This window comes from Anas platyrhynchos, chromosome Z, assembly GCF_047663525.1.
Source record: "Anas platyrhynchos isolate ZD024472 breed Pekin duck chromosome Z, IASCAAS_PekinDuck_T2T, whole genome shotgun sequence".
NCBI lineage: Eukaryota > Metazoa > Chordata > Aves > Anseriformes > Anatidae > Anas > Anas platyrhynchos.
The window spans coordinates 40,718,279-40,733,815 of record NC_092621.1 but is presented as its reverse complement, the minus strand read 5'-3'; the positions used below and the strand labels follow the sequence as shown (position 1 = coordinate 40,733,815).

At 38.6% G+C, this 15,537-nt stretch overlaps 1 protein-coding gene across 5 annotated transcripts in view; it reads left to right on the top strand.

The window, feature by feature from the left end:
• PRUNE2 (prune homolog 2 with BCH domain) overlaps positions 1 to 15,537 on the top strand; it is a 136,868-nt gene that overhangs the window by 29,442 nt on the left and 91,889 nt on the right. For all 5 annotated transcript variants that reach the window (XM_038170411.2, XM_038170409.2, XM_038170410.2 and 2 more), the window contains exons 2-5: positions 1,044 to 1,148; positions 2,297 to 2,499; positions 3,990 to 4,153; positions 14,175 to 14,327. In XM_038170411.2, the coding sequence (XP_038026339.1) occupies positions 1,044 to 1,148; positions 2,297 to 2,499; positions 3,990 to 4,153; positions 14,175 to 14,327 (625 nt within the window). The remainder of the gene's footprint in view (positions 1 to 1,043; positions 1,149 to 2,296; positions 2,500 to 3,989; positions 4,154 to 14,174; positions 14,328 to 15,537) is intronic.

The following is a 15,537-nucleotide window of genomic DNA, read 5'->3' as shown; positions in this document are numbered from 1 at the left end:
AAGAAAGGTTAGTTTTTTAAAAAAATTGCATGGTTGTAGTTATTGGGGATAAAATATTAATTATATCCTTCTATTGAAAGATTAAAATTTAGCTTAATAAAATGCTGAATCCTAATTCAAAATAACAAAAAGTACATCAGCCTTCAGAAAATAACACAAGCAATGTTTGATTACATATATTTGGCTCCAAGCTATCTACTTTAGTGTCAGTCAGATAGGTTTCTTAAATTAAGAAGCATAACTTTGAAATTAACTTTTATTTTAAAATTATAAAAAAATACCATGTTTCCGTGCAGCTAGATTGACATTGTGATGTGTACAAGAGAAAAACATCTTTCACTTTGTGTATTTGTTTACAAAGAAGATAGACACTTCCTTGCAATATTTTTTCTTTTCTGCAGTTGTTGTTTTTCTCTTCCTTGTGTTTGGAAAGCTCCTAATGTTATTAAATGCTGAACAGACTCAGTTCCTGTTGACAGTGAGAACTGGAAGACCTCAGTGATTCATATAGCTTGTCTAGCTTCTGAAGAGTCAACATGAGAGCCTGACTCTTTAGAACTGACTGATCAGTAACTTTGTCTAGTTACTTATTTCAGACAAGCAAAATAGGGGAAGAAAATAGACCTTGATGTGCACAGGGAAAGAAATAGAACTTGATATGTATAGCTTTCTGTGTGTATTTCCACTCTTTTTGCGACTGCTTTTCTTATGAGATGTCAGTTGTTTTCAAGGGATTTTTCCACATATACATGATGCTGCTTATCTGCTACTTTGCTGCTAACTGGAGCTCTATCAGGTTACTCCTCAGGTTCTGACTTAGGTTTCTTACAAGACCCAAATTTCTTTGGCTTTCTTGGGAGCAATGAAGCCAAGGAAACATGTCTGATTTCACAGTAAGTGCATTCCTTGAGCAAATTGTGGAAAGTGTTCCAACTAAGGACACCAGCTGGATATTTAATGCGTCTTCTGAAGTGTGTTGGTGACTGGGCTTTGTTTTTTCTTTTCATTGTTACTCATTGCAAATGTCTTCTGTTGTGTTACAGAACAGGAGCAAGCACCTGGAGAAAGTCCATGTTGTTCTTGGAAATAAATCCTGTGATTTGGACTCTCTTATTTCTGCTCTGGCCTATGCCTACTTCCTAGACAAGGTAATGGGAAAAACAGAGGGATCTTAACTCACTTGCTACAGCTTACAGATTTCATACTGTTAAGTCGATTAAAACATATCATAAAGACATTATTCTGGACAATGGCTTTGTCATAATCAGAGGTGAGATGTTTAAAGAGAATCTAAATTTCTTTCCATACAAAAATTAATGAGACAGTATTAGGTGGTTTATTCAATAGCAGCAAAATATTACCCCTGTGCAATTGCCATCACTTGGTCTAGGTATCAGTTACATTTGATTTAAGCAGTGCACAGATTTTCTGCAGATATTTTCTGTGCTGGAATGGATTACATCCACAAATCTGCAATATAAATTAGAGAGCTTTAGCTGACTGCTTTTATTAGGTTGTTGATTCGTAGGAGTAAAGAGGGATTTTTTTTATTATTTTTTTTACTATTTGTTTTGAAAGTTGCTCTTGTAAGTCCATACTCATTGTGATCATGTTATGCTTAGCATTGTATGTGCATGTTGTAAAATACAGTTTTAGGAAATGACCTGAAGAATTTGATATCTTAACAATCACAGTCAAATGATATTATATTTAAGATCTCCTCCCCATTTTGTGAGAAGCCTTATTAAGTGAAGGGGATGACTTCCAGGCTCTGATTGAACAGGTGATATCCTGCTGAATTCCATACAATCAGGACTTTATTTAGAGAAGTAAATCATCTTGCCTGAATGTGGATTTTGATAGCTATTCATCCCAACCCCATGTCACAAATGCAAAATCAGTCAAGTTTGAAAGGCAGAGTTAGATTAGATTTATCAAGGCTTTAAGCTGGGCTTCCATGACTTAAAACAGTGTCAATTTGCATTTACAGTATTTTAAGAATGCATTTTTTTTCCTGAAACACTTGTGAGATTTTTAAAAGTGTACATCTTTTTTTTTTTTCCTTTCTAGTTTGCAAAACAATTCTGCAGGAGAATTAATTCTGCAGAATTAACAATTCTGCACATAAGAATTAATAATAATAAAAAAAAGTGATTTATAAAGAATGAAGTAAAAGGACAAAAAATAAACAGAAAATTTCAAATTGTTTCTAAATGCTCAGTCTGTTAAAACATATCTCTAATAAAAATCAAGTCTCATTTTATTCAGCTCTGACAAATGCACGTATATGTTACAGGTCAGTCCTCCTGACGTTCTTTGCCTACCGGTGTTGAACATACCAAGAAAAGACTTCAGCTACTTCACAGAGACAAGATTTATATTGGAAGAGCTGAATATCCCGGAGTCATTCCACATCTTCCGAGATGAAATCAATTTGCACCAGCTGAATGCTGAAGGGAAATTGTCTTTAACACTTATAAACAGCAACATGCTGACAAGGTATTGCATTTTAGATACAACAAGATGTCTTACTTGGGTTAGAGCTGTTTTGAAAGTTATATTTTACATTTTTTTTCCCGAATTCATATTTATATCACTATGTTAGCACAGAAAAAAAAGGAATTTAAAATACATTTTCTCTCCCATTATGCCCAATACATGTGACGACATAGTTGTTTTTTGTTTTTCCATCACTATTGATTTATTTATTTTTTTAATACCTTGTATTTTCACACAGCTTAGACTAGATATTTTAATTTTGTTTAAATAGTCCTGAGGTTTCCTGTGACCGGCAAATAAGAGATGAGATTTTTATCTTTTTCTTAGTTAGCTTTCACTGTGGGAATTAAAGCCCTCATATTAATATGGGGATGGACACAACAATTGCCCATGTTAAGATCCTACTGAAGATAGACAGAAGTTTGAGACATTTACTCTACAGGCAGCATTAGCTTCACGTAAAGCTAAGCGTGGAATAGTAGCTGTTACAAATACTACTAGGAACAGATCAGATTCTGCTTTTACATCATCAATAATTTCACAGCCATACAGAGATCATGGAATTCCTTCACAGCTTTTTTCTTAAAATTTCCTCACTGCCAGAGGCTCAGAGTTGCTCTGTGGGAGACCGTATTCTATATACCCGTCCTTAAGAGAGAAACTTTATAAGCCCGTGGTGAGCATAGAGAGCTGCTTTATAGTGGTCTGCCTGTCTTGCCCACAGTGAAGAATGTTATTTGCTTCTAACTCCATTTAGAACCTCATTTAAGATAAATAACATGCTTCCTGTGTGCTATAGCAGAACTATTTGGGAAACAAAAATAAAACAGCCCCATCCTACTCTGAGGTGTTTGTAGACTAGAATAAAAGTATGGCAAATCTGAAATGAGAAATATGTATAAATCTCATATCGATTCTCTAAAAACTGCAGGCAACTTGGTACATTGCTGACTTTCTCAAAGAAGATTATCCATAATATTTGCTTTTTGCTACTGTCCCCTCCTGTGTTTCTTTCTTCTACAGAATTATGACTATTATTTTGTGTTAATAAATGTAGTTTAGCTTTTTTATTACTACTAAAAGCCAGAACACAAAGTGTTTAAATCTAAAATAAAGATCTTTTGCAAATTGCCAAATTATTCAGTGGTGAAATTCCCAAATCTCCCCTTCATAAGGAGTGATATTTTCAATACATGTAGGAATATTTTTTCCAGATTTACCAGATTTAAAGATTTTGATAATAGAAATGTAAACAGTGAAGTCTTACTGATTTATCAAGTAATAATACCACTGTGAGCTCTTCATTTTTGAAATTACAGTTTTAGGACTTGATTGTGGCATTTCTTGGCTCCATAGCAGACTTAGGGCAGTGACAGCAGTGTTACAGTCCAGAGTTGTTTTTTTTTAAAGTTTTTGCACTGTTTTGTTGGGTTGTCTCAGTGGCTAGAAAGAAAAATAAACATTTTATTTTTTTTAAATTTGCATGGTAGCGAGGACAAAAGTTTGGAATCAGCTATTGTCAAAGTCATCACTCCAGATGAGCAATGTGATGGCAGCCTGGATTTACAAACGTCTTCTTCCTCTTTAGTAGTAAAAGAGATTCTTCAAGAGGCACCAGAGTTAATCACTCAGCAACTGGCTTATCTCCTCAGAGGTGAGAGATTACTCTTTATATTAAATACTGAAAGGTTTAATGGAGTGTTTCTGAATCTGCTCATGCAGAAAGAGTGTGATCCATTCTTTGGTTAACAATCCCTTTAAAGACCACGGGAAGCTTCATAAAAGAAGCAGGGAGTAAAGAGTTTGTTAAAGAGTAACATTATATTGAATATTAAAAATGTGCATTTAAAAATAGGCATGAGAGGTCTTTGCTGTATCCCTAGACAAGAATATTAAATGGAGCTGTCGACACACCAGCTGGGTAGCTGGAAAAGCTGTGCAGTTCTTCAGTTCCAGGGGCTGTGCAGTGCTGGCAGCTCAGAGCTGCCTGTCTGTGGACAGTAATGTGGGTTGGAATCTAATATTTACATGTTAAAGCTTCTCCCGATGGTGGTACCTCTTTGTAAAATAATGTTTTAATGGTATGATGCAAAACTTCTGCTGCTTAAAGGTGCCATAACCAAATCTTCATTACACTCTCCTTATCTTTAGTATCATATGCCCAGTAGAGTACGGAGGATGGGAATTGAATAATCAGAAGTATTTTCATTTCTGTCTTCATAGTTATCATTTGCATTAGTTTCCTCAGTTTATTTGCTGCAGCAGGATTCTTTCGTATAAAATAAAGCTGGAGTTGGAAAGAACTGAATTCTGTTCTTAAGTTAAGCAATTTTAATGTTATTTAATATTTTTTAAAGATTTTAGGTTTTAATTGACATTTGAATGTTAAATGCCCTTTAAGGAATCAAAGGGAATGTTTAATGAGGATTATGAAATCTTGCCTATACTTTCAGAAGCTAGTGAGGTCTTCCCTTGTCATTGTACTGATCCCTATGATAGCAAATATAACGAACGTGTTCTGAAAAATTACAAAATGTAATCTTTTTTTATGTTTCTGTGAAAGAAGTTCTAACAGGAACACTAAATTTAGCCAGCTTTTAAAGAACCAGCTTTTGGGTAGACCTGTGCGGTGTCAAGAGTTGGACTTGATGATTCTTAAGGGTCCCTTCCAACTCAGGATATTCTATGATTCTATGATAACCTTTCCATGTTAATCAGCTCTAGTAAACCTGCCATGAATTTTTTTTTTTAAGATCCAAAATTCTGTTGAGTAGCTGTCCAGGAAATCTAGGCAAATCACCAAGTATAATAATTGATTCTGGAGGCAGAAACAGAAATAGGCTTTTGGGAGTCTCTCAGGCTACCTGTTTGGTGGTGGAAAGAGTCAGGAGAGCAGTGCTCTGAATAATCAACAAGAACACGTAAGTAATACATGACTGTAAGCATCCATGTGTTTTGGCTCTCGTGTTTGCATCCAAATTAAAATAAAGTGCATTTATCAGACAAATATTGAAAGTGTTTGCATTAGAGGTAACACTTCCAGTTTTAAGGGATATAGTAGCTTTTTGTTTCTTTTGTTTCTCTGTTTTTTAAATCAGAAAGTAAATTTTAATTATTTTATTCAGTAGTGAGTATTTGCAGAATTTGGTGTATAGAGGGGGGCCAGTGTACCTTCTTTTAAACAGAATAACAAGTGATTGACAAAGCCTAAGTAACTACAGGTCTTCTTACGACTTTGTGCTTTTCTGTTTCTCCCAGTAATACAGTTTGTGTATAGCACACTACGCAATACAGCAAGTCCTTTTGTGACTCTCCGAAAATAGAAAATGGCTTTGGTACTTAAGGACCTTTCATTCCAAATTTATAAAAGTTACTGAATCCCATTACTGGTTTTGACAGTAAAACAAAAACAAACAAAAAAAAAAAACACATAAAAAATCAATGTATGTAGATGGTAGATCAAACTACAAACTCTGAAAATAAGAGATCAAGTATGACCTGCCCAGGTCCTCTGTATATATTATGTCCTTTTGTCAAAGTCCATGTCCATGAAGTATACCTTTTTGATATTCAACTTACCTGTGAGCATAGGAAACATCAGGACCATATATCATAGTCTGTAAGGATGGGTGGCTGTTTTAGTACTGATGAATGCATGTGTAGAGGCCGGATGCCTTTCGGTTTAACAGGCAGCCACAATTTCTGTTGGCACTGCATGGGCGTAGAGTCAATGGAGAGGGTCCTGCACTATTTTTCTGACTTTATGTTACTTCCAAGGGAAATCCGTATGATGCTTGTATGTATCAGTTTTGGGGGACTTCTAGAAACAGAGTACCAAAATGGAAGTCAGAGTGGTAAGAGTTAGGATTTTGTTTTCTCCAAACAGCTGAGAGATCCCTGACTCTGTGTCTGAGTTGGGATCTCATCTTTCATTTTCTGGCTTTCCAGTGGGTATTTTGCTAGAAGACTTGCAAGATAATACATATATCTCATGTCTCAATAATTACTGCATGGTGGCTTTAACAGTTTCATTTTTTGCCTCTTTTTGGAGGGGGTTTCTTTGTCACAGGCTGTTAGCAATTTGTTGATTTTAGTAATAAAAGCAGACATTAATAGCCTGCATATTTCAACTTTGAACAAACTTCACCTATTCTGTTTAAACAGAAAAAGAACAACAGCAATCAAGAAGAAGGGTGTCCATGTGAAACTGAACATTATTGATCTGGGCAGTTTAATATTAAAGAACTTTTTTTTTTTTTTAGCTGAGTGGTTTCCTGGTATCTTTTTCTCCTCATCAGACATGCTATGAGTTGGTTCTACCCTTGGGCTTTGAATAGAACCTGCTTTGAGAGTCAGAGCATTGTACAGCCATATTTGCCTTAAGTTAGAGCTTGCTCTGTCCCTGGATTTGTGCCAGAAGCAAACAATTATGGAACCTGCCAGAGTCTTGAGCCTGTGTTATTTTATTTCCCCAGAGATGTTTACAAGGGGACTGTTGCCAAACTCCAGATCCATTAAACTGCTGAATCATTACATTTTTTGTAGCAGCCAGCTGGCAAGGATGTGATTCCAAGCACTCACTGTCAGGTACCTTGGGTCAGTGTACTCTAAAAAATGCCTCCTTATGTTTATTTGTATAAAGCCTTGAAGGATGCCACAAGGTACAGACTGCAACATGTAAACAGAGACATTTATGGAAAGAGCATCAGCAATTTTTTTTAAAGTGAGTCTCCTTTTGCTAGTAATGAGCTGCATAGTTGAGGTCTTTTTGTGCTCTGTTGGGGCAGTCTGACTTTCAGTAGAGAAGATTAGTTTGTTGTTCTAGCCACCCAGGCTAATGTTAAGAAATGTCCTTTTAAGGACTTCAGAAATGATGCCAATATTTTTTTTTTGATGTTATTCTGTCTTGTACGTCAGTCAGATGATTCACATGTTCCCTAATTGGTTCATCCTTAATATACATGTGAGAAACAAGGGAACGTTTTAAACTGCAACAAACACTGCAGTTGTTTGGATAGATATTTTCATGTACAGAAACAGTTGTCTCAAAGGCAACGCTACCCCACTCTGCCCCCAAAATTACATTTCATTCCAGCTTTGTGGCTTTGCTGTTAATTACAATGAAAAGTGCTTGCTTTGGTCTGTTTTATAGCTTTGGTTTAATCTGCAGTGGTTGTTTTTTCATTATTGCGTTTGGTGGTTTTTTTTTTTTTGAGGGCACAGGGGGTGTCAAAGTATACTTTCCATGAGGGACTGTTGCTTTTCCCTGTCTTAAATTTTTCCAGGTCATGGAACAAAACCTCAACAGGCGAAATGCCTATATTTTCATTGTACTGTTTCTTTCAGCCACAAACTTATAATTCAGGAGATGCTTGTGCTGTTCTTAATGTTTTCCCAAAACGACTTCTGCCTTCATTAGATCATGTTTAATATTAATGCACAGCAATTGCTTTTGGCAAAACTAGTGCTTCACTTCCAAACTGCTTTGCAAAAAGAATAAAATGCATATAGTTTTTTAAGAGGGCTAGCCTATTTTCTAGTGACCTCTCCCTAGGAAAAAAAAACATCTGTAATGTAGTATGATGTACGCAAGAAATAATATTGAATCTTGTGTTGCCTATTATATATTTCTTTTTTTTTCCTGTGCTTGTCAGCAGACAGAGCAGCCTCCATTATGCTTTCAGAAACCCTGAGGGAGTTGCACCAGCACTCAGTAAAGTCTGCAGGAGATTTCTGAGCCCATGTATCTCTTTTACAGCAGGTACTCACAAGGGACCACATGACTAAATGGACTGACCTTTGGACAAGCAAAAGTACCTCAAGTTAACTGTTTCATTTTTTTTAAACTACCTGAAATCTTAACACTCCAAGGGATGCTGAGGATATCTGTGAGAAGTGTGCGCCTTTCTTTCCTGCTGATGAACATAGTATTAAAGAATGAAGAATAAGTGTTGAGCATAGGAATTGCTGACATCTGTGAATTTGAGAAGTCTCCTTTCTGTCCTTTTAGAAAACTTCCTATTAGAAATGTTAACAATTGCAAGTACTACAGTATTGCTGGGATAAACAGCCGGGGAAAAAAAAAAAAAGATGATTAAGAACCTTTTTAAGATATCTGCGTATTTTGAGGCATTATTTCAGGCTGACTACATTTCATTCTTGTTTTAAGTGATAAATCCCCAAATTTCTAGGTTTGCTTTGCTATTTGAAGGTGTTGTCCCTGATCAAAATGTGTAAAGAGGTCAACAATGAGATGAGCAGGGAAGGGTCCAGGCTTCCAGGTAGATGCAGAGCACTTCTAAACACATTCTGCTTTTACATCTGTACTGTAATGGTTGTGTCCTGCCAAACCTGAGACCAAATATGAGGCTTTGCCTTACTTTTGAAGAAATGCAGAATTTGTCACAAGTGAAAACAAGAAAAAAAAAAACACAGTTACCTGTAGAAATGCATGATAGGCTGCCCTACCATGTCATAGGGCGTCTTTCCATCTGTTTTGATTGTGAAGTAGATTAAAAAACAATTAAAAATATCCTTTCGCGTGTGTGTGTGTGTAAGAGAATGAAACTAGTTTTATTGTCATGAGCAACACTCCTGCAACACTATTGCTCCAATGGGAGTGCAGGTAGTTTTTTCATCAGTCTTCCCTCTCAAAGTGGAGGGGTATCAAAGGGCCTGTTGACTATGGCAAATCAACAGATGGTTATAGGGCTGGTGCCATAGACAGGGGTTTGTCTACTTAGACCATGGGACTTGCCTTGAGAAACCTGGTATTGTGGGAGCTACTGGGGACCTGTCATGGGATAATCCACCTGTCATGGGATTGCCAAGCTGGTGAAGAGGGCTTTAAACTAGAGTTGCCAGGGGAGGAGAACCTCAGTCCATCCTACTCCTCCCAGTTTGATGCGAGTGCCAGGGATAGATGCCCAGAGCCTGGGGAAGGGCCATGGGTCAGCAGGAGAGCACCTGAAGGGCAGCACAAGGGAATTCAGCCAGTGCAGCCAGTGAGTCAGCTTCCTCAGGGGCCCAACTTAAATGTCTCTATGCTGACACAAGTAGCACGGGGAATAAAGAAGAGGAGTTCGAGATGTACGCATGCCTGCAGGGCTTTGTTCTCATTGGCATTACAGAGACATGGTGGGACAGATGGCTCCCACGACTGGAGTGTTGGAAGGATGCAGGCTGTTTAGGGAGGCCAGGCGAGGGAAGCAAGGAGGGGGGCATCACCCCGTGTGTGAGTGAGCAGCTGGGGTGCATGGAGCTCTGCCTGGGGATGGGTGAGGAGCTGAGAGAGAGCTTGTGGGTCAGGATTCGAGGGAGGGCAGGGACAGGGGACCTTAGAATGAGGGGAGTGTGCTACAGGCCACCTGATCAGGAAGACCAAGCAGACGAGGCCCTCTATAGACAGACAGCAGCAGCCTCATGTTTGCAAGCCTTGGTCCTCAGAGGGGACTTCAGGCACCCTGATAGCTGTTGGAGGGACAGCACAGCAGGGCACAGGCAGGCCAGGAGGGCCCTGGAATGCACTGATGGCAAATTCCTTCTGCAAGTGATAGAGGAGCCCACAAGGAGAGGTGCTATGCCAGACCTCATTCTTGCCAATAAGGAGGATGTGGTGGGGAATGAGAAGCTGAAGGGCAGCCTTGGCTGCAGTGATCATGAAATGGTGCAGTTTTGCATTCAGAGGGCAGCGAGGAGGGGACACAGCAAGCTTGCTGACCTCGACTTCTGGAGAGCAGACTTTGGCCTCTAGAGGGATCTGTGTGGTAGAAGAGTGCCATGGGCCAAAGCCCTGGAGGAAAGAGGGGCCCAAGAAAGCTGGCTAATATTCAAGGATCAGCTCCTCCAAATTTAGGAGCAATGGTTCCCCACAAAGAGGAAGTTGGGCAGAAACACCAGGAGACCTGCATGAGTGAACATGGAGCTCCTGGGCAAACTCAAACAGAAAAAGGAGGCCTGCAGAGAGTGGAAGCAAGGGCAAGAAGCCTGATGGGAATACAGAGAAAATGTCTGAGCAGCCAGGAATCTAGTTAGGAAAGCCAAAGTCCTGTTGCAATAAATTTGGCCAGGAACGTCAAAGGCAACAAGAAAAGCTTCTATTACGTATGTAAGTGATAAAAGGAAGACTGAGAAAATGGTGGTCTCCCTCCAGAAGGAAATGCGAGACCTGGTTACCCAGGATATGGAGAAAGCTGAGGTACTTTTTTTCCTCAGTCTTCACCAGCAAGAGCTCTAGCCACATAGCCCAGATCCCAGAAGGCAAAGGCAAGGACTGGTAGAATGAAGAACCACCCAGTGTAGGAGACCAGGTCTGAGACCATCTAATGAACTTAAAGGTACGCAAATCCGTGGGACTTGATGAGATGCATCCACAGATCCTGAGGGAACTGGTGGATGTAGTTGCTAAGCCACTCTACATTATACTTGAGAAGTTGTGGCAGTCTCATGGAGTTCCCAGTGACTGGGAAAGGGGAAACATAACCTCCATTTTTTAAAAGGGAATAAAGGAAGATCTGGGGAACTACAGACCACTCAGTCTCAGCTCTGTGCCTGGCAAGATCATGGAACAAATCCTCCTGGAATCTGTGCTAAGGCACATGGAAATTAAGCCAACTGGGCTTCACTAAGGGCAGATCGTGCCTGACAGGCACACAGAAAAGTGGTGTAACATTGACTTCAAAAGTTTTGAGCTTGATTTAATGTAGAACTTGCACCTCTCATTTTACTGCATTTTTTTGGTAAAGGTTTGAAAACACTGTGACTGAAGTGTTGTTAAAAGAGCACTGCGCAGAAGGTGGTGACTGTGCCCCTCTACTCGGCCCTTGGGAGGCCCCACTTGGAGTACTGTGTCCAGGTTTGGGGCCCTCAGGACAAGAAGGATGTGGATCTGTTAGAGTGGGTCCAGGAGAGGGCCAAAAAGATTATCCAAGGGGCTGGAGCACCTCTTCTATAATGTATGGCTGAGAGAACTGGGGCTGTTCAGCCTACGGAAGAGAAGGCTCCAGGATGACCTCACCACAGCCTATCAATACTTAAAGGGGTCTTCTAAAAAGGAAGGAGAAGGACTCTTTACTTGGGTAAGTAATGATAGGACAAGGGGTTTTAAAGTAAAAGAGGTGAGATTTAGATTAGAGGTTAGAAGGAAAATTTTCACTCAGAGGGTGGTGAGGCACTGGAACAGGTTGCCCAGAGAGGCTGTGGAAGTCCCATCCCTGGAGGTGTTCAAGGCCAGGTTAGATGTGGCCCTGGACAACCTGATCTAATGGGAGGTGTCCCCAGGCCCCCCCTGGCAGGGAGATTAGAACTATATGATTGTTGAGGTCTCTTCCAAACCAGGCCATTCTGTGATTCTGTGAAGCTACATGCAGGTGGACAAGACTGCCCAGTCATGATTATGCTGCTGGGAAGCTGTCCGTGATGTGCTACAGCCTCTCCCTGGCAAGTCGTTGCACAGTGAATTTGAGCATGTGCTGTCAGACAAATACTTTCTGATGGAGTCTTAATTTCCTGCGTGTATTCACGGACACCCTGCTGTCTGCTCCCAGAGGTTAAAAAAAAAAAAAAAAAAGTGCTTAAAAATCAGAAGATTGTTTTTATTAAAATAATTCATGGAACCTGGTACCTAAGCTGCTATTTATGCAGGTACAGCTCTGCGCTGTGGGCCATATAACTTGTTTATTGCTCTTCTGAAAATATGGACAAGAATATGTAGCACATGCATTGTTTTCTGATTAGAAGTAGGAACAATGAAGGAATACTGCTACTGAGTAACAGTATTAATATATTAATACAATATTATTAACAATAATACTGAATCATTCTGGGAGTTGCAGATTGGGAAACTTGTTTCTTGTTAAAGCGACAGAAAATTGAGGCTTGCAACTATGTTTAAATTCCTTGGGAGTTTTATATCACTAATATATAATGTATACATCTATATATCCTGGGCGCAAAGTATTAGTTAATTGCCTGGAGACATCTGAAATCTGTTTTCTCTGGAGCCTTGTTATGAGTACCTAAATATACAAATAAAAATAAAACAGTTCTGAAAATCTGTGTCAGTATATTTGATTTTCATTTGGTCTGTATTTATTTAATATTTTTAATGCTATCAAACAGGGCAGAAACATTGTCTTGAACATTTGCTTTTAATATGATTAATTAAAAAGCAAATTATTTTGTAGATATATTTTTTGACTTTTACATAATTAAAAACTAACTCAAAGGATTTTTAAGTTTAATAGGTGTTGATCCATTTTAAGTTTGTTTTTTTTGATGTTCTAGTTCATGCCTATTTACCAGGAAAACTGTGATTTCAGTAATGTCTGATGTTAGAATCGTATGTTTGATATGTATATTTTACTCTCACATGTCCTTCAACACATCATGTCAAATGTATTCCTTAGATTAATATGACAAATAAATATAGCATATTTGAATTATAGGTTTCATAGGTAAGATACTTAATCCATACAGGATTTGTCTAATAAGTAGTGTGTACTTAGCATAGGAAAACTCTTCTGTGTTGCATGTGCTTCTAGACATTTTGAAGAAATACTTTTCATTATTTTCTATGGTAGTAGTGTAGGAGAAAACCAGATTCATACTGGGTGTTTGGAGAGAACAGAAAAGAGAACAGAAAATATTCGTCTTCTGTTCAAGAACCCTGACCACTGGTGCATTATCGCATGTCAGCTAATGTACATAGATCTATATTTCCTAGTCAGCCTAGTGAGATTGAGGATGGCTATGTCCAAGTTTTTCTTTTTCTCACTTAGCTCTTTTTAAAAACATAAACATTTTGGCTTATAAAAACTATCATATTGTTGTACTGATTTGCTCATTGACCTGGCATAATGCAATGTAATCATACTCTTGTTTGAAATCAATCCCTGTGCACAATACAGTAATAAATAATTTCAATGCTGAATTGTAAGACTTTATTGTCCTTAATTTAGTGTGAGTAATTGGGTGCGAAGGCTGCCCTTGAATTTATTAATAAATGGAATCCCAGTCTTCAGGTAATGAAAATGACTTGAGACCTTCAACTGTGTCAGAAATCGTTCACATTCAGGATGCAGAACATAGTGGTCTGAAAAGACATAAAGCTCACCTTTGTGTTGTAAGAGCATACCAATTTTGAAGAAGTTATGCATTGAACTATGTTTCTCTTAACCTTAAAGGTTAGATAGAGTTAAATAGAGTGCATCATTTTGTTTGGCTGATTGTAGTGTGCTTTTTGTTATATGTTCTTTGACAGGGGTTCAGCTAGTGTCAAATATACTGAAATAACTAAAGTCATGCATGTACCTTGTTGTATTTTGTAGCATACCCTTCTAATGTACTTTTGAAGTTTTATTTGCTATACTCAAGTATGTTTTTAAAATTCTAGGTATAGTTGCCTTTGGAAGCCATCATTTGATACAAACAATGTAGAAGAAGCCATTGTTTTCTAAAAAGCATAATTTTAATATAAACAGTTTTATTTTTGTGTTCAGGTGATAGTATATCTAATTATTTTGGCATGTTGCTTGTGCATTTTATCAGTTCATTGAACTCATCAGTGGGAACAAGTTCCAAAGAAGAAAGGGACAGTGATGGGGTAAACATCCTGGTTTAGGTAGTCCCTCTTCACAGTTTAGAGGAGGCATTGATTTTACTTTTCAACATTTCAGGAAGCATACTCTTCAAGTGCATGTCTTCGGAGCTTGACGGAATCACAGAGCAGCAGGAGAAAGTGCTGTCAGTTCTAGAGGAGAAGTTCCCAGGTCTTCCTCCACGAGAGGAAATTATCTCTGTTCTCCAGGAGACTCAGCTTAACCCTCAAGGTAATCCAATTTCCATTTTCAGACACTTTACAAATGCAGTTACCTAACTGTATTTGAATAGTTTGGCTCATTGTGTGTGGTGAGAGTATAGCTTCAGGATGATATGTATCTTCATTGACAGTTACATGTAGCTATATTTAATTTTAAAATAACTAGATTAAAATTCTAATAATGGAATTGCAATTTTTGCTGAGGAACTACAGAACTTCTAAATGATCTTATATTGCTTTTATGGATGACAGAATACTGGCATAGGTAGTCCAGAGAGGCTGTGAAGTCTTCTTCATTGGAGGTCTGTGAAAGCTACCTAGACACGGTCCCAGGCAGCCTGCTCTAGGTGGCTCTGCCTTAGTGTGGGGCTTGGACCAGATGGCCCCCAGAAGTCCCTTCCCACCTCAGCCATTCTGTGATTTACAGATAAAGTAGAAGTTAATTTATTTCATATATTTGCTTTAACAAGCATGTGCTAATCAAGTATTTGTGTTACTGAAGTGGAACGCAGGATAGAGGTATAATCAATGTTTCAGGCCACATGCAGAAACTGTGTTGCAGTCCCCTTAGCGTCACGGGAGTGGATTTTATTTTCTGAACCTCCCCAAATTTATCAAGGTTTCAGCTATTAGGGCTAGGGCTCTGTACAGGTGAAGTGACTTTGACTAAGATTAAGGAAACGAGGGAAAACTGTAACTCTTTTATTTTCTTCTGCTAGAAATAACTGAAGATATTTTGATGTTATTTCAGTGATCAAAACTCAGAATGTGTGAAGTTGGTGTTTGATCACAGGCTTGTGAAGGGATGCTGAAAGTTGTTGCAATCAGTCAATTTTTTTACTGTCTTTATTAAATGGCATCCACTACCAAGTTGTTTCCAAAGAGCGAGCATTGAATTATGGAGATAGTTTCATGTTAGGTATATCAGGCATGAACAGGGTCCCTTTAGACTTGTAGTCTTTATTCGTTCAGGTCAGACCTTCAGCCTGAAATGGGTTCCCAAACTGGTAGTTAAGGGCAGAACTTGAGGTGCTATTCCCTTTACTTTTTCTTTCAGTGAGGCTGCAAAATAAGTAATTCAGGGCTGTAAGTCTTTGGATAGTTCCCTGACGTTTCTTGTGACATTAGTCAAGAACTCACAGTTCAGAAATGAACTATGTGGCCTGGATTGGAGAGGCAGTGAATGTGGCTTTTACTGAACTCTGCTCTCAGTACTGCCA